Here is a 25726-nt window from a genome sequence, read left to right as displayed (position 1 = left end):
TTGTAAAGAAATGAAAAGCAAAAAGATCAACTTGGAATATTCATGGAGAGATTTTTTAAATGACAAAAAATGGATTTTAATGCTGTGGTCATATATAGGAGATGAAATACTACATAATATAAATAAATTTTGCTTTTGATGATCACAAAACCCAAGATTAACTAACAATATTACTACATGATACATCTTAAAAAAGCAATTTAAAATTTACTCATTGAATCAAATCTTGATTTGACATATAAATATGCCAGGAATATGTTATACTATCCATGTAAAAAAGGGGAAAAAAATCATTTAAATAGACTAGTTACTTACTCTAAGTTTAGCCACATTTAACTGGGCTTCCACAGACCTGAGCACTCATAATTTTTGGTGTAGAGCTAAGTTAAAAGATAGTGCCTATGAGGCCTGACATCCATTATAAGTTACTGTGTTCAAACTATCCAGAGGAAGATTATTAGAATTAGCAGGATGTGTATTCCTCAAGTACAGAGACTGTCAAGCTTTTCTGTTTGCATAGCCAATGCTTATAAGGCACAGAGCTTTGTGTATGGTAATGACTTAAATGCTTTTTCATTTATTTGTTAATTTTAAGAATTATGCAACATTTATTTAAGTGATTGTATGCACTAAATTGTTACTAATGTGAAAGTTACTTCTCTATCAGTGGGTCTGTGTAAAGTCAGATAAATGACTTTTAAGAAAGATAGATCAAAATGCAAAATATCAAAGCTAGAATAAAAATGAGAAAAAGTATGGCATGCAATGAAAATAATTCCATCCTGACCTACTTTAATGCATTATTCATGATAAAAAAAAAAAACCGGGTAATGAAGATAAAAAAGAACAGACCCAGACCACAGTAATGTTATTTTAAAAGTGTAACTGATTTAAGTAAGTTACCGTAACATGGAGACCCAGTGTCTAAAAAGTACTTTAGTTCATAACTTTATTTACTTGCCAATGTAAAGAGTTAGCAGGAAAGAATACTAGTTTAGAATATAAGCTCATTTGTAAAATCTTACAGAGAAGAATGATAGACTATAAATAATGTCACTTTATAAAACATAGATGAGCAGTAGAGGGTAAAATAATTATAAAGTGTGTTTGGAAATTGAAAGGCAAATCACAAACAGGAGAAAAATGGAAGAGAAAACTGCAATGATCTTTATAATAATAAACTTTTTTTTTTCAGAACCAAGGACAGTAGAGCCATTATACTTGAACTCTAGAATCACAGTAAATATATAAAACAAACAGAAATCACACTAAGGAGAGCAAAGAAGGGAAAGGCAGCTGGATTATATTAAGTATACTCAGAGGAGATATATGCTGGATATGATGCAATTGTAAGAGTACTGAAGAACTGATTTACAAAGTACACAGAGGAATCCAATGATGTGGAAAAAAATCATAGACTTTTATTAATTCTGGGAAAAGACTACTGAGAGAACACCAATAACTCAATCTATATGCCAACTTTCTTATTTATTATGAGAATTTATGCACATACACCAAAGAGGTCCTTGATAAAGGTATATAGGAAACAGAGAGGCAATGTTCCATAGTAGACCACAGCTTTACTAAACACAACTATCTAAAAAAACTGAGCATATAATAACACATGGTGCTTATTGTTAGCTGACTACAAAAAAAGGCATCGGATTTGGTAGAGTAAAACACAACCCTTTTCTAACAAAGTGTCTCCAAAATCATCATTTTCAAGATTTTTGGAAAGCTAAACAACTAAGATAATTTTGTTTTAAACTTTTTGATCATTAATAACAAGCAAGGTATAAAAATAGGTGTATCCTTCCCAAAGATATTCACCATAATTACAATGGAAATCCAGTTCAGTATTTGAATTGAAAAGAGATTTCTGACAGATGGTAAACTCCTCCAGATGTTTCTGGTTTTTTTTGGATGATATCCTGTTCAATGAATCAAATACTGCAACACTGTATAACCTCCTTGATGAAATTTGTAATTACTCAAAAGAATTTGGCCTAACTATCCATACAAGAAAAACCAAGTGGACAGAATATTCAAAGAGATGAAATCATAAATCAATTGAAAGACATATCAAAATTTTAAGTCATGAAATTATTTGACAAGATAATCTTAGAATAAAAAAACTAGTTACATGGCAAACACTGGAACAATTGAAGGTTAGTTTTAAGCTTTTAGTTTTCCAGAATTTGAAACAGAATAAGAATTGGTTGTCTTGGTCTCATTATATAATTGCAGGCACATAAAAGATACTTGGAGGGACATACTCACATATTTCCCCCAAAATTCAGCTGAACAACATAGAACAAAAGAAAGCAAACATCCAGAGGCCCCAGGTCAACCGTAACCTTGCGTTAGCTGATTGTTGATGATGTTAAAGACAGTTAAACAATGATCACTAATAAAGGGCCATTCTGTGTTAATTGCTTTTAAGTCAGTATTTCTGTAACCATTTTCTTTTGCTTCACAGATTTTCTATTTTCTAGGATTATAGGTATAATATAACTCATGTTCTAATCACCAAATTAACAGAGGATGAAACTGTGGACAGATTTTAGAATGTCCTATATAATTCTGAAGGAGAAATGCAAAATTTTCAGTAACACATCAGTGTTGTTTACTCAATCCTGAAATAAGAAAGGTACAATCTATGATGCATTTACTATAAATATCAAGAGCAAGTACTAGAGCTTTAAGCCTTCCTGGGGCTATTGAATTGCTCCCTACTTCTTTCTAGTCATCTCTAGCACTGGGGGCAGGTCGGTGGCACAGTGGGTATAGTGCTGAGCTTGGAGTCAGGAACACTTTCTGAATTCAAATCCAGCTTCAGACACTTACTGGTGTGTAACCCTGGGCAACTCTCAACCCTGTTTGAGAGTTTCCTCATTTATAAAATATGCTGGAGAAGGAAATGACAAAGCACTCACTCCAGTATTTTTTTTTAAACCCTTGTACTTCGGTGTATTGTCTCATAGGTGGAAGAGTAGTAAGGGTGGGCAATGGGGGTCAAGTGACTTGCCCAGGGTCACACAGCTGGAAAGTGGCTGAGGCCGGGTTTGAACCTAGGACCTCCTGTTCTCTAGGCCCGACTCTCACTCCACTGAGCTACCCAGCTGCCCCTTCACTCCAGTATTTTTGCCAAGAAAACTCCAAATGGGGTCACAGAGTCAGACATGCCTGAAAAATGATTGAACGACAACTAACATGAGGATGTTCTAGTCTTTTGAGTCAATGCTAGTATACTAGAATGAACATAAACTGCTATTTCTTGTCAAGGCTATTTTACTGTAAAATTTTACTACAGTGTAATAGCTGTGTTAAGCCACTAAATGCCTCTATGATTTAATTTTTAAAAATTCTCAGGTAGCTGCCATTATTACTGAAGGAGTAACCTTCAGTAATAATGAATATTGAACCACTTATACAGCCATGCATTTACAAATGCTGATATGAAGCTTCTTGTGGAATTCTTGAACTACATGCTTAATTATGTCATCATGTCCACCATGCTAGAGTCCTTTCCTTAGGGCTTAACATTTATCTACAAGCTTCAAAGAGTAATTCTTAATGCTGCTGCTCTCAAATAGTCTGCTATAATGACAACCCTATGATAACATTTAATGCTTATAAAACACCATGGTAGGTTCTGGGAACACAAAGCTGAAAAAATGACACATTCCTTCTCCTAAAAAAGCTTACATTTTATTGGCTGAGGTGTAGAGGAGAAGATATAAATGGCATAATCCCCATAGTTATGGGGATAAGAAAAGGCTTCAGTAAGAGAGTTGTACTTGAACTTGAGCCTTGAAGGAATAAAAGGATTCTGAAAGAGGCAGCAGAGGAGGAAGTACATTCTAGGCTTGCGGGATAAATTCCAAAACTAAAGAAAGGCAAGAGATGCTAAGGTGACTTGGGTAAATGCTAGTTTTCTAGTCTCAGTGGGATTATTTGTTTGCCTTTTTTTTTTTTTTTTTTTTTTTTTTTTTTTTTTTGGTATGTGAAAGTTTTTTGCATTTGTGAAGGTGAGTGAACAATCTGAAACAGGGCTAGAGAGCAGGCTGGGCAAAATTGTTTTTGTAGTCAGTAGATATGGAAAGATTAAAGATTTGAGACAGAATGACTGATGGGCCAAGATCTGAAGGAGATGAGGGCAGGTAAGAACAAGAGTAGAAATGGTGGAGTCAACTTTGGCCAAATATCAGAACCATTTATTTGTTCCCTTAAGACTGGAGTGAAGGAAGAGAAGATGGATGAAGACACAGCCAAATTTCGTAGTGTGGGGGAAAGGAAACAAGGGTATTCACAACAGATGGATTTCAAATTGGGATTTTTCTTATACATAGGTGTTATAAGCGTTTATTATTTTAATGGTGGAGAGTGTGAAAGTCTATTTTTGTTAACTTCAAAATATAAAATTTAATGAAAAAAAAAACAAAAACAAAAACAAGCAAACAAACAAGATGACCTTCACCTCAGAAAAGCTGGAGCTGAGATCACTTCATGTGAAAAAGTGGGGATAGAGGTAGAATTGGGAATTGAGAGGTTCAGGTAAGTGGAAGGTTTGGAAGTACTGTTATGAGGAATGTGTGAGAGAGAGTTAAGAGATGAATATTGTAATGAAGCAGTGAGAGCCCAATTGAGGTTAAATATAATAGATCCAATCTGCATAATTTTATGCCTTCCTTCAGCAGTGTTCTGCAGCTTAGAAATGAGAGCAAAGAAGGCAGATGAGGGGTTGGGGGAGTAACTCAAGGCTGAAAATTAGGAAAGTAAAACTGGAAGGATTTTAGTCTTCATGGGGGTTCAAGAGAAGAGGATAGTGTCTTATTAAAATGGTTAATTATAGCTTAAAGACATCATGATGTAAGGAAAGTGAAGTCAAACAGAGGTGATGAATTCAGAGAACAAAGAGGGACTGATGAACTAGTAAAGATAGTCAGGGGCAGATTCAGAAGTGGGGAAGTGAGAGGTGAATGGACAGGAGAGAGTGATCAGACAGAGGAATTTCAAATTTAAGATCTGGGAGGCGGTGTGGTATGAGATGATATTGAGATATAATGTATACCTATTTCTGAGGGTGATATAAATAGAGTGGCATTAGACATTATGGGAGTTGGGGAATCAGAAAAATCATTAGTAATACTGAAATCACCAAAAAAAGGAGAATAAAACATGGGATAAATATATCTGTAAGCCAGTTATTGAACTTTTTGAGGAAGAAGGGAGAGAGTCATGTATTAGTTAATAACAGCAAGAAGGATCTGAGCAGAGTATAAAATAGAGTGAAATTAAAAGGAAAGGTTATTGATTGATGGTAGTAGAGGGAACATCTAGAAGTGGCAGTGGATAGCCAGAAGTTTGCTGATTCTTCCTTTTCTTTCTCTATTTTGTGGTAATAGAGAGGAAGATTTAAGAGAAAGAGTCGCCAATACTGGAAAGGGCAGCAACAGATCAAATTTCTCCAGGAAAATGCAAGGTTTCAGTGTGGCATTATATCCACTAGATTGTATAGATAAGACTTTCAGACCTACTATTTTCTAGTCATTCAAATAATAAGATATTCAGATCCTAATTTTACTAATTACCTGGGGTATAAAAGGATTGTTTAGCAGAGAAATTAAGGAAATCAAAAGACTTGAATCAATAGCAGCCATATATCAAATAAAGGATATATATATATTTTTTAAACCCTTACCTTCCGTCTTGGAATCAATACTCTGTATTGGTTCTAAGGCAGAAGAGTGATAAGGGTTAGGCAATGAGGGTTAAGTGACTTGCCCAGGACCTTCCATCTCTGGGCCTGACTTTCAATCCAGTGAGCAACCCAGCTACCCCTCTAAAGGATGTATTTGCAAGGAAATCACACTGTTCTCTAGAACAATGGACTTGGAGACAGGGGACCTAACTTCAAGTTCTAGCCCTCTTATTACTAGCTGAATGACCTTGTTCAAGCTATTTCTCTTCCTTGGGCCTTGGTGTACTCACCTATGAAGTCAGGGGTTGAACTAAATTGTCTCTAAGGTCCCTTTTAGCTATCAACACTTTGATCAAGATGGCTGTTTTGTTATCTTGGCCATATGTCATGCAGCACATTTTGATTAGCTAATTAGGCATCACCTGTCACACACCTATTTACTCTCATGTGAAAAATTATTAAGAAGCATAGGTTAAGAATATGCATTAATATACTTCCCAGCCGTGTGACCCTGGGCAAGTCACTTAACTCCCATTGCCTAGCCCTTACCACTCTTCTGCCTTGAAGCCAATACACAGTATTGACTCCAAGACGGAAGGTAAGGGTTTAAAGAAAAAAAAAAGGTATTAATTTTGTACGAACTTTCAGGATACAAACTTGATTGTGACAAGACTTTATCTTAAAAATAACTATAAAAATCATTTCTCTGATAAGTGGTGTAGAGGCTGAAGTGCTGGACTAGTTCAAATCTATCCACGGATGTGAGGTAAGGTCAGAATAGGATGACAAATTCAGAGAATAAGAAAGGACTGATAGACTAGAAAGGCTAGTCAGGGACAGATTTAGAAGAAGTGAGGCAGTCAGAGGTAAAACCCTGTGCAAGTAAATTAACCTGTCTACCTCAGTTTCCTCATCTGGAAATGGGATAATAATAATACCTACCTACCAAGGGTTGTTGAGAAGATAACATGAGATACCTGTAAAATGCTTTGAAAACTTTAAAACACTAAATTCCAGCTGTTATTACATCTTCTAAGCGAAACCTTTCCTAGTCTTCCTAATTGCTAATGCTCTTTTCCCCAAACTACCTTGTATTTAACTTTCTATATATTTGTAGATATTAACTTTACATTTATGCTTTATATGTTCATTTTTTATGTATTTGTCTCGCCTATTAGAATGTGAATTCCTTTCTGGTGGGCAATGTTTGTTCTTTGTAACACTCTGCCCTAACATAGTGCCTGGCACTTAATTGGTGATTGATCAATACTTGATTACATAGTCTTCTTTCTTTAGACCATAAATTTTTATTTTCTTTGGTTCAGCTTAAAATCAAGAAGAACTTTTAACCAAGTTGTCACATCCTCAAACATATAACTAGACTGAGATTATAGTGGTAGACCCAAACTGTCATGTGTGGCCTGTATATAGTCTGCACCTCCCCCTCTTCTTGGAGGGGAGAAAGTACTCCCACTGGGGCCGGGGATATGAAAAAATGTCATCAGACACAGTGGGAAGGGAGAAGGGAGCAGCTCCACCAGTCTCTGTGCCTTCCTAGTAACAAACTGGGGGTGGCAGGGGGCAGGTGGCCAAGTGCCCACAGAGAGTACTGTGTGCCATAGGTTTGCCATCATTGTAATAGAACATAGATGTTAACATGTGGTTTTCTAAGTTAATATGCGGCTGACAAAGATCCTTATATGCCTTCATTTCCATTTTGGTTTGACACCACTGGTAGAGACTAATGGACTTTTAGTTTAGTGAAGGGAGAATTGCCATTGTTGTTGGAAAAACTGAATTCACATTCCAGTTCTGATATTTACTAGCTATGGGGTCCTGAGAATACCATGCACCTTCTCTGTGTCTCTTTATATTCACCTATAAGACGTAGGTAATAATGTGTATTACCTACCTCACAAAGTTACCGTTGAGAAAGTATTTATAGTTTAAAGTGCTAAATAAATATGGATTATTAGCATCATTACTACTGAGGAAGCAGTAAACTGAGGAAGGTAGACAGGAGGTGGAGGAAACTGGCTAACAAGACTTGTTAGATTTTCCATTACCATTTTATTCCAACTTCAACAATTAATGCTCAAAAGATCTCTCAAGATTCTCTGTGACTACCTCCTTATAGACAAAGATGAAATTCACAGGACAAATAGTAATTGATTTTGATGCTACTCTTGTTGCAGGGACTCTTCATTCATTTTTACCCTAAGAACTAAACTTAGTTACCCTAAGAAGCATTCTGGAGCTGTCCATGGTGGATTTCAGCACTTTTAATTGAGGACATGGGGTATGTGTCACACAAAGTTCAGATTGTGGATGCACTTGTATGGCATTGACACACGAGTTATGTAAGAAAATGTTTTTGCCAGACTCATTTGACAACATTCTTCTTGACCTCTGTTGTGTCTGATATTACTGACTATTCTATCATACTAGTTACTATCTCCTCCCCTAATTACAGAAATGACAGAAGGTTCTAAGTTTCAGAGAAGCATACACTTCAAAAACACACCTTCTGCCTCTTTCTGAACTTTTTATTGTGGGAGTTCTCAAATGGTCAGGTCAAGGTTCTTTTATCTTTATATTTTCTTTCCTGTCAAGATCATTTATATCCAGTTTCAGTTACTGCCTCAATGCAGATTACATCTAAATCTACATGTCCACCTAACTTTTCAGCTCCAGACCTACATCTTCAGCTGCCCAGATTCATGTCTTAACAGTACTTTAAGATCAATGAACACAAACTAATCTTACTGTTCTCACCAAACCTTCTTCTCCTACTTTCACTATTTCTGTCTATAGTGTTATTTGATAATTCTCTTAAGTCTGAAACTTTGGGATTATAAATCATCTTTCTATCTTTCTCATATTCAATTTGTTACCCAGTCTTTTTTATTCCACCTTTGTATTCATCCCCTTTTCTATTTCCACTACCTCCAGTATTAGTCTTTGGAAGTTATCCTACCTTGCTATGTCTGCTCAATTCTGAGAATGAAAGTATTCTCAAGGGCAAGGGTATGCACAAGTACTTACACATACATATACATACTCACAGACCAACAAAGTTGCAAAGCAACTTGGTTAAACCTGGCACTTTGTTAATTTTGAAGGACTGAACTACTTCAGCTTGAACCCTAGACTTTACCTTTTGCTAGCTGCCATCTCAGACTTTGACATTTTTGCTTCAGGTATGCTCTCCCTTTAACATTTTCAGTTCTAATTTGTATACCCAAATTTTAAGCTTGGTTTGTTCACAGCATGATTCTGACCCCCAAGTAGAAATTTCCTAGCTACAACTTCTCTTCTATACCCATATGCAAATTGGGGAGGATTCAATCAACACAATGGATCTGACTTAATTATAATTCTTGATTGAAGTGGATTAGTTGATTCCAGCCTTGTTTCACTGATACTCAAATATACAATGATCACCTGGCCTCTATTTACAACTGCTGTTTATTTAAATTACTTTCCTTTATGTATGGCAGCAAGTTTACTAATGTCTCTATTATTTCATACCTATATTTTGCTTTCTATCAAAATTTCAAGTCCTTGTCTTGAACCATATCAGTTTCATCTTACACCTTTTCTAAATAATCCATCTTAATTTTCCTCTGGGTCCAGATCAGAGTTCTCCTAGACATTTGGTGGTCTTTTAGTAGACAAAACAGTCTTAGGATTGCCTGTGTCAGTCCTTATGGTGTGATTTATTTTATTACATACAGTTTAGCAATAGGGTTACATATAACAGTTTTCTAAGAAACTAATTACTACGACACTAAATAGGGCAGTGAACAGAAAAAGTTTTCTTGAATATATTTTTTAAAACTATGGGCAATTAACTTTTAAGATCAATTAAATGTGGATGAAAAGTTATTTAGTTTTATTTTTCTTAAGTAGGAAAAAATTGACTTTTTTATGACAATATAATTTGGCTTTGGATTTGCTGAAACTATAACTGGAAAATAAGCGTTATGTTAGGCTAGAGCATTACAGAAGTGTCTTTTGGTATTGCTCTATGTTAAAATGTCAGCAGTTTCTAGGCAGGCAACAAAACTATAATTGGTTTAAAAGAAAAAAAAATAACAATGCCAACTTATAACCTGTGTTGAATTTAAAGTTTCCTTTATTCTATTACCCAACTAAAATCTCCTGAGAATTAGGAAATCATTGACCCTATGTGGATTAAATTTAAAAGCACAGGTGAACAAGGGTCTTATCTCATTAGTTATCATATTAAATTACCAATATACAAAAGAACAACATAATTTTCTGTCTGTTATCATAGCTTACTGCCATGGAAATGACTTTCATGTCATAAACATAGGTTGGCAGTAAGGTCTCAATAGAGCAATCTTAGAGATATAGAAGCAAGTTATGTAGTCATGTAAAAGAATGTGTAACCCATTTTGTGAGAAATAAAATTGTTGATTAAAGGTGATGTGCTATGTATTAACCCTGTAAATAAGCATGTTCCTTATATGACATGCCACAATAAGCTCAAGACAAGCCGCCTGAATATAAAATGTCACACTATAAATTTTTTTTAAAATTAAAAGATAACAAGATTAGGTGCTTTTCTAAACCAAACATGGGCTAGAAGAAATCATAAAAGACAAAAGTTTTTTACTATAAAATTTAAAAGCCTTTGCACTATATATCATCAATATGTGGTCAAAGGGTCCCTTCCTTCATTCCTTCCTTCCACACTGTGTAGTGGTTTCAAGGCAGAAGAGCATTAAGGACTAAGCAATTGGCATTAAGTGAATTACCCAGGGTCAAATAGGCAGGAAGTATCTAAGGCCATGTCTGCACCCAAGACCTCCTGTCTCTGGGCCTGGCTCTCAATATACTGACCCACCTCACTGTTCAGGGTCTATAGTTTTCAAAAGAACTACAACTGACCAGGTGAAAACACGCTCCAAATCATTCATAGTAAAATACAAATTAAAATGGCCCCAGGTTTTTACCTGACATTGCAAACTGGCAGAGATGACAAATGGCAACAATCAATATTGAAGAGGCTTTGGAAAGACAAATACGCTGTTGGAGATGCTGTGAACTGGTCCAAACAATTATGCACAAAAAGTGTCTAAAAATGTCCATATACTTTGATCTAGCAATCCTATAGTACTGAGGAAGTCAGACAGAGAAAAAAGTTTAATATATTTCCACATATTTGTGGTAGCACACTTTGTGATGGCAAAGAATTGCAAACAAAGTTGGGTATCCACTCATTCAAAAAAGGCTGAAAATCATATATACACATGATAGGATATTATTGTATAATAAGAAATAATGAATATGGAAAATCAGAGAAGTAGGGAGCAGGTGAGTGGCTCAGTGATCTCATGAGAGTCAGGCCTACAGATGGGAGAACCTGGGTTCAAATGTGACTTCAGACTCTTCCTAGCTATGTGACCCTGGGCAAGTCACTTAACTCCCATTGTGCCTCCCCCTTACCACTCTTCTGCTCTAGAAACAATACACAGTTTGCTTCTAAGATGGAAGGCAAGAGTTTAAAAAAAAAGAAAAGAATCAGAGAAGTATGTGCAGCAGGATAAAATAAACAGAACCAAGAGAACAATATACATGATCATAACAATGTAAGTGGAAAGGCTGCTTAAAAGAGAAAAATTGATAAAGGCCTCTGAAAATAGATAATTAAACACTACTTTCCTTAAGCAGAGAGATGGGGAATTACTAGTTCAGAATACAACATACCAAATGTGGTCTCATGTTTTTGTCTCAAGGAAGGGCTCAATAGGTAGGTGAGTAAAACAAATGTAACATATGCACGTTTTGTGTAAGACATATAAAAAAATTAAAAAACTTTTTTTAGTCATTAAGCAAGTATGGAACTATATGCTCTGGGTTCCCAAAGATTTATTTGCCTCTTAGTTTTTCATATGATTCAATGTGTATAAGGAACTTAGTATACCTGCTGCATTTATTCATTCACTTACTCAATAAGTGAGTTAGGGGGATGTCTACCCCCAGCATGTGAAGACCTCCTCTGATGGAATGGGTTGATGAGAACAGTTTGTTCCAATGACCATGAAGGTACTGTGGGATGCTTATAGCTTGTTGCTGTTCATTTTTAATTTTGAAGAGGACCAATGAGCAGGAAGAGTGATGTCTTGACTTGCTCATGAATTGGTGCTATTGGAGTATGTGCAGAATGCTAGGCTGATGCAGTGTGGGCTTTGGAGCATGTGTAGACATTTTGTAACTGGTTTTGGTCTTAGACATGTGTTGAATATGTATCTTTTTGACTGGCTGTGTAGTACGAATTGGGGGTATGTTCAAAAGCTATTGCTTTTACCAGAACCAGTTCCTTCTCTTTTGATTTCTTCCTGCCTGGCAGTGACACAAGAAGGACAACACTACAAGGGGAAAATCCTCAGGTTCTTCCCATCTGAGGCCAATATATGGTTTGTGAATACGGAGTTTTTTTTTTTGCCTTACTATCAGGTCTTTTAGGTATGGGGCATAGGCTGAGTTTTGCAGACAGTTCAGCATCAATACTCCAATGGCCATCAGGACCCAGTCTGCTGAGAGCTGAGACTCACTGAGCAGTGAGGCTATATTTGGACTTGAACTTGATGGGTTCAATTCTAGGTAGAAATTGTGTTAAGTCTGAGCCCCCTATCCTTAGCTGGAAGTGGTATAGGGGATAGTACATCTCCCTGATATGGGGGGGGGGGGAAGAAATTTTAATGCTCCTGCTCTTACTATATTTTAGAAGTACATATTTCACTGTAAAATGAATAGATGTTACTTGGTTAAATGGAATTAAGTGTGTTTATCACTGGCCACTAACAATGTGTGAATGAAAATATGTAAGAACTAATTGGCTTGAGCCAACAGCATTATAGAGTTGACTCTAAAACTCTGAGGGACTAAATAGGTAGAGAGACTATATTGTGTGTGTGTCTGTGTCTATCTATACACATATATGTGCTTTTTCCATTGTCACTTTTCACAGCTAAATGCCCATTTTCACTTTCTAAACTTAATGTTTATGACCTGTGGCTTCAGAAATAACTCATATTTTGAAAGATTACATAGTGCTTTGCTGAATATTATACTGTGATATGAGCTGTGTAAATATTACTTTATAAATTAGGAAATAATGGAGGCTCAGGTGACTTGGTCAGGATCCATGGCTAGTAAGCAAAACTATGTAAGAAAATTCTCTGTGAAATAAAAATAAGCTCTGAATGAAAGCTTCTTCTATAATAAACTATAGGGACTTCATGACATCTTTTTAGACACCTTCCATCTTCTCCTAAGTAACCTTACTTTCAGGTTCTCTGCTATATTACAGATAGATATTTCAGGTCCAGTGGAACAGATGGGTGAGTTCTTAGCTATAATTTCCAAAGTTATTGGACTAACAAAGGACTGAAATAATTACTTCAAATACAAAATACTACAGAAATACAAGTAACAGCAATTTAATCTATATCATCTAAAAATCATTATATTGAAAAAATGAAGGAGATTTGAAGCCACACCATAGGAAGGAACTAGTAATGTTTATCCTGGAGAAGTCTTGGGGTAAAGAGGGTGGCGAGATATGAAAAGTCTTTAAATATTTGTAAAGTTGCCCAGTTGTGGGGCAACAGATAGAAATTACAGGGAGCTATAAGTAAAAACTTTCTAACCAATAGGTGGGGGAATGAACTTAGCATCATTGTAGATGTATTTAAATGGAGACTGGAAGATTCAGTAGTTGGGATTCATGATTTAGAAGGAGTATGTGCTATACTGTATGCTCTTGGAAGTCCCTTTAACTCTTAAGATTTGGATTTTTTCCAACTCAATGGTGCTATGAATATCTGTTCAGACCCCTCTCATTTTTAGTTCACACAATGTAAAGGAAGAATCTACTATGGGTTCTGCACAGGCTCCAATTTCTCTTTCTAGCCTTTCTCCCCCACATTACTTTTGCATATTCTTAAGTTCCAGCCAAACTGAACAATTAGCTACTCTTGACTTGGTGTCTCCATGCATGGTGTTCATGTCAGTAATGTACTTCCTCATCTCTGGAACAGAAACTTATTACTTCAAGGATCAGCTTAGTTGTCACCACCCAGTTACCATCATCCATCCAATTGAAAGTATTCTCTTTCTCCAAGTTTTCTCAGGGTACTTCACCTAGATCATTCTTTTGTCCCAGTCATTCATTACTTTGCATTAAACCAAGAATATAATTTATAGCTGGAAGGGACCCTAGGGGTCATAAAGTTTAACTTCCTTTTTTTTATAGATAAGAAAACTGAAGCCTAGATTGGTTGTGACCATATTCTGGATTGCAATCTCAGTATATATCTCATGCACATTAGTAGGCTATAAGTTCTTGGAGACAAATTTTTTCATTGTACTTCTAACTTCTAGTATAATGCCCTGTATTAGGAAATGTTTCTTGAATTGTATTAAATTAAGCTGAAGTTCTGGTAAAGACTTGTTCCTATTTCTAGCTTCTCTAATGACTATCTTAAGTGTTAACTGTAAACATTCTTTTCCAGGGAACTTCAATGGGTCTTAGATCCAGTCTGATCCAGATAAAGAAGTTTCAAAGGCCTTTTTTCAGGTCTAAATGTATGATCCAAAGACATTCTCTCTCCCCCTCTCCCCAGGTCCCTTCTATTTCACCCTTATTTTTAGGTTATTTTTTTCCTGTGAGGCAGTGGGGCACAAAGTCAGCATCTAGGTCTGAATCCTGGCTCTGGCAAGTATTAATTACATGTGTGATCTTGGACAGGCCAGTTAACCTTTCTGGGTTTCAATTTTTATAAGAGGTGGGGAGGGTTTGAAAGGGCTTTGGAGGCCCCTTCCATGATGTTAAGGACATGTCTCCTCCCTTCTTATCCTTTCCACCTTTTTTGCTTAGAATGTCAGCTCCTGAAAGATAAATACTATTTTTCTTTTGGTATTTCCAGTTCCCTGCAGAGTTGGCACGTGATAAATGTTTACCAAGGAGGGTCTCCACCAGAGTTAGCTGAAGCAGCATCTCCAGATATGTTGGCGTTTATCATTTGTGCTACCCAAGTAAAACCATCATAATGGGAGAATCAATCAGTCAACAAGCATTTTTAGAAGCCTCTTATTTGCCCAGTGAATGCAACGTGTTTTAGGGGAAAGAGTGCAGGATTTGAAATTCAAGGGCCTGGTTCCACGACCTGGACTCTTCCTCTAACTCACTGTGAGTGGGGATGGGTGCGATCACTTCGTCTCTCTAGGCCCCATTTTAGATTTCTCCCGACCTTCCTTTCCTCCCTCCTCCCTCCCTATCTTCTCTGCCAGATCCACGCCAGCCTGCCCGATTCCGAACCGCCAGCGATCTCTCTGTCAGCGGCGCCCCCCCACCTCAGGACTAACCTGACCAGGTCGGTCATGCAGGAGCCCACCACTACCACCGCCGAGTCTGGCTGCAGCCCCGCCACACACGCTGCCATACTGAGGACAAGTCAAGCCTGAGGATTCGTGATGAACTTTGCCCTTTGTCCTCCAGAGCAAGGAACACTGCGCCCCTCCCCTCCCAGACGACTAGATAAGGCGAGGGCCTTTCCCCTTACCCTCCCCCTCCCCCCCAGCCAACCGGTGGGCATCTTTCCAAGTGCCTGATATAAATTGGTCCTCTGGTTCTACTAGGCCTCTTCCGAGAGAATTTCCTCCCCTAAGCCGGTTCTTTCCTCACATTTCGGGACCTCTGTGGTTTGGTTATCTGAGAATGGTAGGTGGGGTGGAGGAGGGGAACTTTCAGGCGCCCATTTAACTACCCACCTCCCAACCCCCACAAATTTCCGGGAGCGCGCACGTCTCCAGGCTGCGAGGGCGGGCTGTCACGGGAGCGCGCGCGCCACTGGACGGCTCTGCGCGTTGTGGGCGGGGGAGCGCTCAGGGAGTGTGCACGGCTTGGCCGTTGTAGCCGGTGTCTGCGTCTGTCGGGCTGTTAGTCGCAGGTACTCGGTGTGGGGCTCGGTTGCGGGCGGTGGGGAACAGAACCGAACAGGTGACGGAGGGAAGGGCCCGAGGGCTCCGCCTCTTCTCCTGAGAGAGCCCCCGGCCCGTCCAGGCGCCTCCCCACCCCTCCGCGATATTTACCCTCAGACTGAGCCCACCAGGCCCACGCCTAGTCTTCCTTTCTTTTAGGCCTGTCCAGCCTCAGGCCCTCCCTAAGTGTGACTTGGGAAACCTGCTCGGGTAAGGAGCGTGACTTAGCTTTGGATTCCTGTTCCGTAGTCAGGAAGACCTGGGTTCCAATCCTTCCTCAGACACTTGTCCAACTGGGTTGATCCCAGGCAATAATACTAATGTTACTTCATCACTAGGTTGTTATGAGAAGCAAATAACAGACAAGATGTAAAACGTTTTGCAAATCTAAAAGTGCTCAAAAGATGCAAGTTATTCCCATTATACAGATGGAGGAATTGAGACTGGGAGAGGCAAATGGCCTGCATTATGCGTAGGACCCATTTTTTTTTTTGAAGCTCAAAAGACTAATCCTGCTCCACATTCCACCGCCTGTGTGACCTTAGACAAGTCAATATCACTTTGAACATGTGTAAAAGAATAGGATTGACTTGACCTTTTAGAGCTCTCTCTTGTAGCGCTAAATCTGTGATCCTAGGATTCCAAAGCACTTTGGAATCCTTAAAATGCTATGTAAACACCACTTATTAAATTATTATTAATTGAACTGAATGAAATTTGCATTTCAAAGATACTTTTGACGTATTCTAGAGAGGGATAGTTACTCTCTGCCTATTTCTAGAGAGCTTCTTTACCTGCTCTTTGTTGAGTTGTGACATAAGTACACTCCTCCCCATGCTGTGTGCATGTTTCATTGATTCAGCCCTCATCCTTTCCCACTCTCCCTTCACCCCTTTTCTTTCCATGCCCTTGATGTGGCATTATGGAAGTGAGCTTACCTTTGGGGCAGTATGGGCTTCTTCTTGGAACAATTTATAGTGATTAGTTTTTTCTGTTGGGTAACTGTAGTAGTTACTGCTCCCTTCCTTGTTTATTTATAAGGCCCTCATTAGCTTTATAGTTAACCTTAGGATGGCCATTGATCATGTAAATAGTAGACATTTCTTGCTTTACTTAAGCAGATCTTTCCATAGACTTCTACATAAAGTGGATTTTACAAATTTTGTAATACATTTTGTCAGTTGACAGAATGGAAGGGAGGCAGGAAGAGGGCCACATGTCTGTTCAAGGACATGGAGGCCAAGGTCAGAGAAGTTGAGGACTGTGGTGAGGAACATAAGGACCCTGGGGTCTGAAATTGAGGACAATATGTGGTGGGGCAGACTTAGAACCAGACACAAATAGGAGAGGAGGGCACCACAGGGATAGTCTCACAAGGAAGAGAAGACAGATTCCAGGAATATGTGGGTGGAATAGAAAAAGGTCTCAAGTCAAGCCCCCTATCTGGCAGGTGGCAGTCTCTTACTTTCATTAGGTTTGTTTTTTAGTGGGAGGCAGCAGAGTACCAAGTGGAGGGGCAGGAGCAGGGTGAGTGGGCACAATACTGTATGATAACGTTAAGATGAGAGATTTTTTTGGAATTCAGATTTCCAAAACTATCTGGGTAACTTTTTTTGCCTTCATCTCCCTGCTCTAGATGGAAACCAACTTTAACTGAAGTACATTTATAAATGGATATTTCTCTCAAGGAGTATGCAAACTATAAGCCAGTGAACTTCAGTTCCTACAAAAATTTTAGAATACACCATTAAAAAAATTAGTTGGTAAATATTTAGAAAAGGAATCAGCAATTACAAAGAGCCATCATATCTTCATCAAGAATAAATCGTGGAAAGCTAAGCTAATTTTCAATTTGATATGCTTACTGATCTAGTAGATTAGGAGGATTCTGTAGATATAGTTTACCTAGATTTTATGTAAAGTTTTTGATATAATGTCATACTATTCTTGTGGAGAAATGGAAAGATATTGTATAAATTAGACAGTATAGTCAGATTCAGAGTTCATGGGATGGCTGTGACTCAGAGGAGTAATTGTTAATGGTTCCATGTGTGCATGGTAGGTCTTCAGTGGAGTATTCCAGGGATCTGTGCTTGGTCCTGTGCTGCTTAATATTTTTATCAATGACTTGAAGTAAGTCATAGTTGATATTTCATCAATGACAAAGTTAGGAGGGATAGCTGACATGGTGATCGGCAGTGTTAAGATCCAAAAGGTGAGTATTGGGTTAGAATCTCATAATAGATATAAAAATTTGTACTGATATATCAAAAAACCAACTTCATGGGCCATGGCTGTTTAAATGAAGAAAATCAACTATGTTTACTCCTTAAAACAAATCAAGAAACATTATTAATTTTGATTTGGTAAAACCTAAATTAACCACTTGATCCATGTCTGTTTAGGAGTTTGGAGTGAAGCAACGAGTTGCATAGTTTGAAATGTGTAACTGTAATGTTGAAAAAATTGGGAGTCCCTTGCATTTTGTTATAATATTTCTGCATGTTGTTCATTGTCTAGGATAATCTCCTTATGATAATTTTACCTCACATTCTTTGTGGAGTAGTAGGAATGGAGAGCATTTGTGGAAGGGTGGGGATCAGGTAACCAAATAGGTATATGTCAAGCATAGTATATAAAGAGTGTGAAATTGCATAGTAACATTACCTTTTTTGTTTCAATACATGTTTCACTACTTGTTATAGCTACTCTTCTTTACATTTTTACAGAGAGAAATTGTACCACTTAGTTTCATTCAACAGCATTGAAGGAGAAACAGATTTCCTGTTACATTCTTACAAATAAATCTTTGAAAAAAAATGTCTGGCCTACCTACTTGAAAGAGGGAACTAAACTAATATGTTGGGAGGAAACAGCTGATTTTCACTTATATGGTGGGAATAGCTATTGTAGAATTAGAGATAAGCTGTGCTTATGGATAAGCATATGCCTTCAATATTAATAATACTTAATGTAGCTTACATTTAAATTAACATGTTAAAGAGTCCTTTACATAGCCTCCATTATCATATATAATTCTTCTGATAACTCTGTGACATAAGAAGTAGGAGCTTTATTGACCCAGTTTTGCAAATGAAGAAATTGAGGCTCAGAGAGGTCAAGCTCTTACCTAAGGTTATACATAATTAGTGAGTGGTAGTGCTGTAGCTTCTCAAATCTAGCTCTTCTGACTTGTCTTTCTTGAGGACATAGACTGTGTATTAGTCTTTCTTGATATCTCTTCTAGGGCCTAAGGGCCTAAGGCAGTGCTTGGCATTTACTAATTTCTTAATAAATGCTTATTGACTGACTTTCTGTTACAAGTACCATAATTACCTCTCCTTTGGAAAATTCATATTGGCATCTCTCCTGAATACTGTTTGTTGTGGTAAATGAAGGCACATTACTGTGGTTTAAGTGTTTACCATAGGAAATACCTATGAAACTTCCTTAATGAATTTTCTCATCGTTTAGGTTTTAGGATTTAAAGTTGCAAAGAATCTTAGACATTATTAATTTTTCTCATTTCAAAGATTAAATTGAAGCCCAGTATGAAAAGTTAGAACAAAACATTGCTTGTTTCATCTCTCTTATCTTTATCTTTAAATGAATGGATTGTGATAATAGGATTATTATTTATTTTGAAGTATTAAGTAAATATGTTCATTTCAAATGCTCTCTCTGTTCTATTCTTTCTGCAATAAAATAGAATTTTCTGTTTAGAAACTCATTAAAAGTCATTCATACGCTCTATTTCCTGACATGATCTCTGTGGGATTTTTATAAGTGATGTTTTTTCCTTCTACTTAAAAAAATTCTCTGGTTTTGACAATTCATTTAGCTGCAATTCTGATTGTCTGCAAGTTGGAAGGTAAAATAGTACATCTTTTAGTCATAAGTGGTAATATGACCAGTTATTAAGTGGAAGAAGAATAGAATTGTATTTCTGTCATGTTTTGTCCCTGGGAAGTAGTAATGTATCTGTCCTGAGCAGTTAATAAGAGTGTTTCCTCTTGGAAGGTTCCTATTAGAGGTTAGGAAGGCAAAATATAGTGAGCTTAGAAAGATTGAGTAGATTCTTGTTTTCTGGACTTGTTTCATAGCTAGATGGGAAGGAATAAGCATTTATTGGATGCCAGTGCTTTTACATATATTAGGTCAATTGTTAGTTAATAAGCTTTTTTTTTTTTTTTAAACAATTGTAATGGCCTATGCTAGGTGCTAATGATACAAACATAGAAATGAGACAGTTCCTGCCTGAAGAATCTTACGATTCTATTCTAGGGAAACAACATTATGCACAGGTAGTGTCTGTGTACACATATGTATATTTGTATGTATAACATGCACATTATATGTGTATATACATATATAATATACATGTAATTTTGGGAAGACGAGCATTTGGGACTGGGGGAATATCAGGGAAAGTGATAACATGGTTATTTTCTTGTGTTTTTTGCACTCTACTTTGTATTTTATCATTATTTGTTCATATGACTTATTTCTTATATTGGAATGCAAACTCATATCATAATGCTTTGCTTATAGTAGCATGTCACCTTTAGTGGTGTGTGTGTGAAAGTGAAGGGAGGAAGAGGAAGGGTGGTAGGATGGATGGGAGAAAGGAAGGTAGAGGAAGAGAAAGGAAAGGTAGTGTGGATGGGCAAACTGACCCTTGCCCAAACCTACAGGCTGTGTGTTTATGTTAGATAAGACCCCTTGCAAGCTGAAGTGTGCATTCTAGATAAGACCTTGTATACAACCCACCCAACGGGCCCCTGCGCAAGCCAATAGACCATGCCCTTAGAGTGATAACCACCTTTGCTCTAAGTCTTGCTATGAACTATATAAAGGGTGTTGTGAATCTACTCAGGTGGGGAGACCACTCCTTTCGGTCTCTTCCCCCGCGTATGTACGTGTGTAGCTTAATAAAGCTCTACTCTCTGTGTGTTTTGCATCGTCTGTCTTGTTTCCTTGGGCTCACCCAAAAAAGGACCCTAACGGTAGTGGTCCCCAGCCCCAGCAGGGAAATTGATCAGAACCCTCAAATGAATGATCAGAGAGCAACTTTAGGGTTTAAATAGCTAGGTTTTATTTTAATTAGACAGGGAAAGGTCTAGGGAAAACTAGGAGGTAGGAGGAAAGGGAAATAGGCACCAAGAGAGAGATCAGGGTCTCAGGGTAGGGAGAGCCCAGCCAGCCTCCAAGGTGGAGAGAGATGAAAAGGTGCCAGACTTTCCCTTTTATAATTTCCCTGATACCTGCCACAAAGGAAGTGGGAAGTGTCAGGGGAAGTTGTAGCAGAGAGAGTCCTGGGAGTTGTAGTCTTTCAGGGCTTAGGATAATTCCAAATGACACAGTGGATAGAATCCAATTGAGACTTTTATAAAGGAATTCTTAAATGTTTGCTCATTAGTAAAAAAATATTTCACAGTTAAGAAATTTAAAATTAATTTGTAGTGAAATAAAAACTGTGACAGTCTTCACACCAATATAAAGGCATATAACTGATTGTGGGCCATATGGAATAGAAAGAGCATGATGCCATGAGTCAGAAAATCCAGGTTAAGGTAATAGCCTTTTTACTCACTGGTTGTTTGACATTGTATAAATCAGCCCTTTAATCTCTCTGAACCTTGTTTTCTTTATCAATAAAGTGGCAGTTATACTTATCATAGTTGTTTTTCATACAAAATTAAATACTCCTGTATGTAAAATTTTTCATGGTAATAGAAAAATGAAAAATAAACAAATACATTGGAATTATCTTATATTGCTTTTTTGTGAGATGATATTTAAACATTAGAAGATGTATTTGAATATGTTGTGCCAAGATCTCTGAAACCTTATGGAATGTGAAGTTTGCTGTGTTTGACCAAATTCCTTTACTTTTCTTTGCAGAGTGGTGAATTACAGGTCAAGCTAAAATGTCCCCTGAAGTGACATTGAACCGAATTTCTCCATTACTTTCTCCATTTGTGTCCAGTGTGGTCAGAAATGGAAAAGTAGGACTGGATGCTACAAATTGTTTGAGGATAACTGATCTGAAGTCTGGGTATGTATCAGAGAAATAGTTAAATCTATGGTTAAGAAGTCTTTCTCACAACTCTTCTTAAGGGTACATATATGTGACAGATAGTTATTTTGTTGCGCATGTAGTTTTCACATAGTTTTTGACATTTAATTTTTGAGTTTCTTCCATTTGTATTTTAGTTTGCTAGTTCAGACCATAATGTTGACAGATTTTCATTAATTTTGCTCATTTTTATTTCATGTGCATTGGGGTGGGGGATTATTGATCATGGATTTCAATTAATATATGAATTTTCTCCTAAGGTCATAGATTTAGTGTTGGAAGAGAGTCCAGATGGAAGTCATCTGGTCTAACCTTTAGAAGAAGAAACTGTGGCTTAGAGAGCTTACTACCTGAATGTCCTCAGGGATGGTCACACAGGTTAAGTAAGTAGAGAGCAAGAATTTGAACCTAGGTGCTCTTGTTGTCAAATTCAGTGAATTTTTTCTTTTTTTAAACCCTTTCCATCCTTCTTAGAATTATACTGTGTATTGGTTCCAAGGTAGAAGAGCTGTGAGGACTAGGGAGTTGGGGGTAAATGACTTATCCAGGGTCACACAGATAGGAAGTGTCTAAGGTCAGATTTGGTCCTTCTGTCTTAGGCCTGACTCTCTATCCACTGAGTCACCTAGCTATCCTAAATCCATTGTACTTTCCACTAGAGCAGAGGTTGGCAAACTATGACCTGTGGGCCTTTTCTGGCCTGGTGCTTTTTTTTGTATGGCCAACAAACTAAGAGTGATTCTTACATTTTCAAATAAAGTCATATAGTCATGCTTGTTTGTTTATGTATTGTCTGTGCTTTCCTGCTACAATGGCAGAGTTGAATAGTTGCCACATAGACCATATATGACACTGTTATTTCTTTGCACTGCTGCTTCAAGTACTACAAATATCAGCAACAGTTCAGTGAGTTAGTCATTAAGCATTTATTAAGGGCCTACTATATTCCAGTTCCTATACTAAATGCTAGGGATACAAAGAGAGGCACAAGCAGTCTTTACCCTCGAGGTCACATTATAATTTGAGATACATAAGCAAACAAACATATATAGGTAAATTATATTCAAGATAAATAGGAACTAGTTAAGAGGGGTTGGGGCAGACTTCTTATAAAAGTTGGCATTTTAGTTGGGTGTTGAAAGAAGACAGTGAAGCCTGGAGGTAGAAATGAGTAGGGTGAACATTCTGGGAATGGGGTTCAAGCAGAGAAAATACCCAGAGCTATGAGATGGAGCATCCTGTTTAAGGAACAGCCAGGAGTCCAATGTCACTGCATCAAAATATGTGGAGTGGGAGGGCATAAGGTATAAAAAGCCTGGAAAAGTAGGGGAGAGAGGTTTGAGGAATAAATTATGAAGAAGTTTGAATGCTAAATAGAGACTTTTATATTTGATTTTGGACGTGATTGGGATCCACAGGTGTTTATTGAGTAGGGGGTAACATGGTTGGACATGTACTTTAGGAAATTATTTTGGCAGTAGAATGGACTGGAATGAAGGTTGGAGGTTATGTCAGACCAACTAACCAGTAAGCTATTGCAGAAGTTCAAGTATGAGAAGATGAAGATCTATAATAGGATGGTGGCAATGTCAGAAGAGAGAAAAAAGTGTATTTGAGAGATGTTATAAAGTTGAAATTGACAAGCCTTGGCGACAGATTAGCTATGGAGGCAGGCAATGAGGTGGTGCAGTGGATAGAGCACCAGGCCTGGACTCAGGACGACCTGTGTTCAAATGTGACCTCAGATGCTTATTAGCTGTGCAAGCCTGGGCAAGTCACTTAATCTGTTTGCTTCAATTTCTTCATCTGTAGAGTAGGGATGATAATAGCACCTCCAGGGTTGTTGTGAGGGTCAGGTGAGGTAATAATTATAAAGCATTTAAGTTGGTACTTGGTACATAGTAAGCTCTTCAGAAATGTTGGATATTACTGTCTTTAGAGAATGAAGAAGCAGGGAAGATACTTAGTTTCAGGCCTAAGAGACTGGGAAGATGGAATGTTTGGAAAGGATAACATTTGGGGGAAAGACAGTACTCTTAGTTTTGAACAAGTTAGTTGAAGATGTCTAGTAGACATCCATTTTGAGATATCTAAAAAGTAGTTGGAGATATGAGACTGGAGGTCAGTAGAGAAGTTGGGGCTGAATAAGTAGATTTGAGAATCATCAGCATAGAGATGATAGTTGAACCACAAAGCAGCTGACAAGATCATCAAGTGAAGTAATTTAGAGGGAGAAGAGGATTAAGGAAGAAGCCCTGTAGGATACTCATGTTTAGTGGGTAGACTTACATGAAGATTCTGCATAGGAGATTGAGGAGTTAGGTAGGAAGAGAATGAGGAGAGAGTGAGGTCCTGAAAATCTGATGAGAAAATGGTAATAAGGAGAAGAAAGTGATCAATAATGTCAAAGACTGCATAGAGGTTAAGAAGAATGAGTGTTGAGAGAAGGCCATTGGATTTGGCAATTAGGGTTATTGATAACTTTGGAGAGGATATTTTACTGGAATAATGAGATCAGAAGCTAGATGGTAGGGGATTAAGAAGAGAATGAGAAGAGAGAGAGTGGGGCATCCATTATAGATGGTCTTTTCAAGGAGTTTAGCCACAAAGGCAGAAGAAATATAAGACAATAGTTTGTGGGGATGGAAGACTTGCTCCAGAGAGGATGATAGTGAGTTGTTAAAGGAGGTATAATAGAATTGCCTAGTAGCAGTGAGGGCCCAGTGGAGGTTATGTAACAGATTTGTAGTGGGCCCAGTTAGAATGATTGCTATTATTTTCTACTTTTGTTCAGCACCATGTAATAAGGAATGAAGGCAGTGGTTGGTGGGAGTAACCAAGGCTGAGATTTGGCAGGGCACAATGATATGGCCATATGGACCATATGATAAAGTACCTAGGAACTCAAGAAAAGGATATTACAGATTTGAATTGGTTCCTCAGGGGTTCAAGATGAGGCAAGAAGAGAGAGTGGCTGGTGCAAGGGTGATAACCTTGAAGATAACTGAAGGGTTGAGCGAGTAGAAGTAACGGTGTGGGCAAAGACTAGGTTATCATATGGGAAGGGAGAGGGAGAAAGCAAAAAGATTATGGGCCAGGAAAGGGGATTCCAGAATTCTTGTACACAAGTGGTGTGTTTGTCGGTCATGGTAAGATGAAGTGTACATCCGTCTTTTTGTGTGGTTGATGTGGGGTAGAGGAATATGTCTTGGGAAGTAAAGTAGGTTGAAAAAATGAAAGGTTAACTTTTTTCATGGAGTGTTAATACATACTGAATACAATTGAATATTGAAGTCCACTAGAGTGAGGACAGGAGTTGAGGAGGAGAGATATATTGTGGGCCAGATCCTGAATTTGTTGGGGAAGGAAGGGGATTTTGACTGACTGGAAGATACGGATTTTATGGGCCTCAAAGGAGAGGGGCAGTTAAGTAATGGGATGGAAGTAAGCAAGAATTAAGAAGTGCTGGGGAGCAAGGAGTATTTCAAAGCTCTACCCTTGACCTGAGTTGATGAGTGAAAATGCAGCTAGTGTTGGATGAACTGGCTAGGGAGGATGTGTCAGCAGAGGGGATCCAGATCCCAGTGACTGCAAGAAGATTAGAGTGGGAAAGGAAAAAGTTTAAAAGGAAGGTGAGTTTTTTTAACTGTGGTACAGGCATTTTTAGAGGACTCAGTGGTGGAGTTGATAGCATTTGATTGGGACTTTGGGGTGAAGGATTGAGGGGAATGGGAATAAGGAATCAAGTGGTGGGGAATGGGGTTTAGAAGATGATCTACTGGGGTTCAGAACCAATGGAATGTGTAGGGTATAAACTATAAGAGGAAAACTCCTCTCCTTTTCCCAGAAGGGGCTGGAGGTCAGGCAGGAGATACCCACAACATGAGATGGAAGCCCTGTTCCCATTGAGACCTGTAGAAAATGAGGCA

General features: G+C 37.9%; 2 protein-coding genes across 2 annotated transcripts in view; one reads left to right on the top strand and one right to left on the bottom strand.

Moving 5' to 3' along the window:
- Positions 1 to 15216, bottom strand: part of RBKS (ribokinase) — a 97231-nt gene extending 82015 nt beyond the window's left edge. Inside the window, exon 1 of the mRNA XM_044663710.1 lies at positions 15104 to 15216. Coding sequence (XP_044519645.1) covers positions 15104 to 15180 — 77 coding nt within the window. The 5' untranslated portion in view covers positions 15181 to 15216. The remainder of the gene's footprint in view (positions 1 to 15103) is intronic.
- A 405-nt stretch (positions 15217 to 15621) lies between these two features.
- The window catches only part of BABAM2 (BRISC and BRCA1 A complex member 2), a 636045-nt gene continuing 625940 nt past the window's right edge, over positions 15622 to 25726 (top strand). Inside the window, exons 1-2 of the mRNA XM_044663708.1 lie at positions 15622 to 15687; positions 21623 to 21776. Of these exons, the coding sequence (XP_044519643.1) occupies positions 21649 to 21776 (128 nt within the window). The 5' untranslated portion in view covers positions 15622 to 15687; positions 21623 to 21648. The remainder of the gene's footprint in view (positions 15688 to 21622; positions 21777 to 25726) is intronic.

Source organism: Gracilinanus agilis, chromosome 2, assembly GCF_016433145.1.
Source record: "Gracilinanus agilis isolate LMUSP501 chromosome 2, AgileGrace, whole genome shotgun sequence".
Classification (NCBI taxonomy): domain Eukaryota; kingdom Metazoa; phylum Chordata; class Mammalia; order Didelphimorphia; family Didelphidae; genus Gracilinanus; species Gracilinanus agilis.
This window is presented reverse-complemented; position numbering and strand designations above follow the sequence as displayed.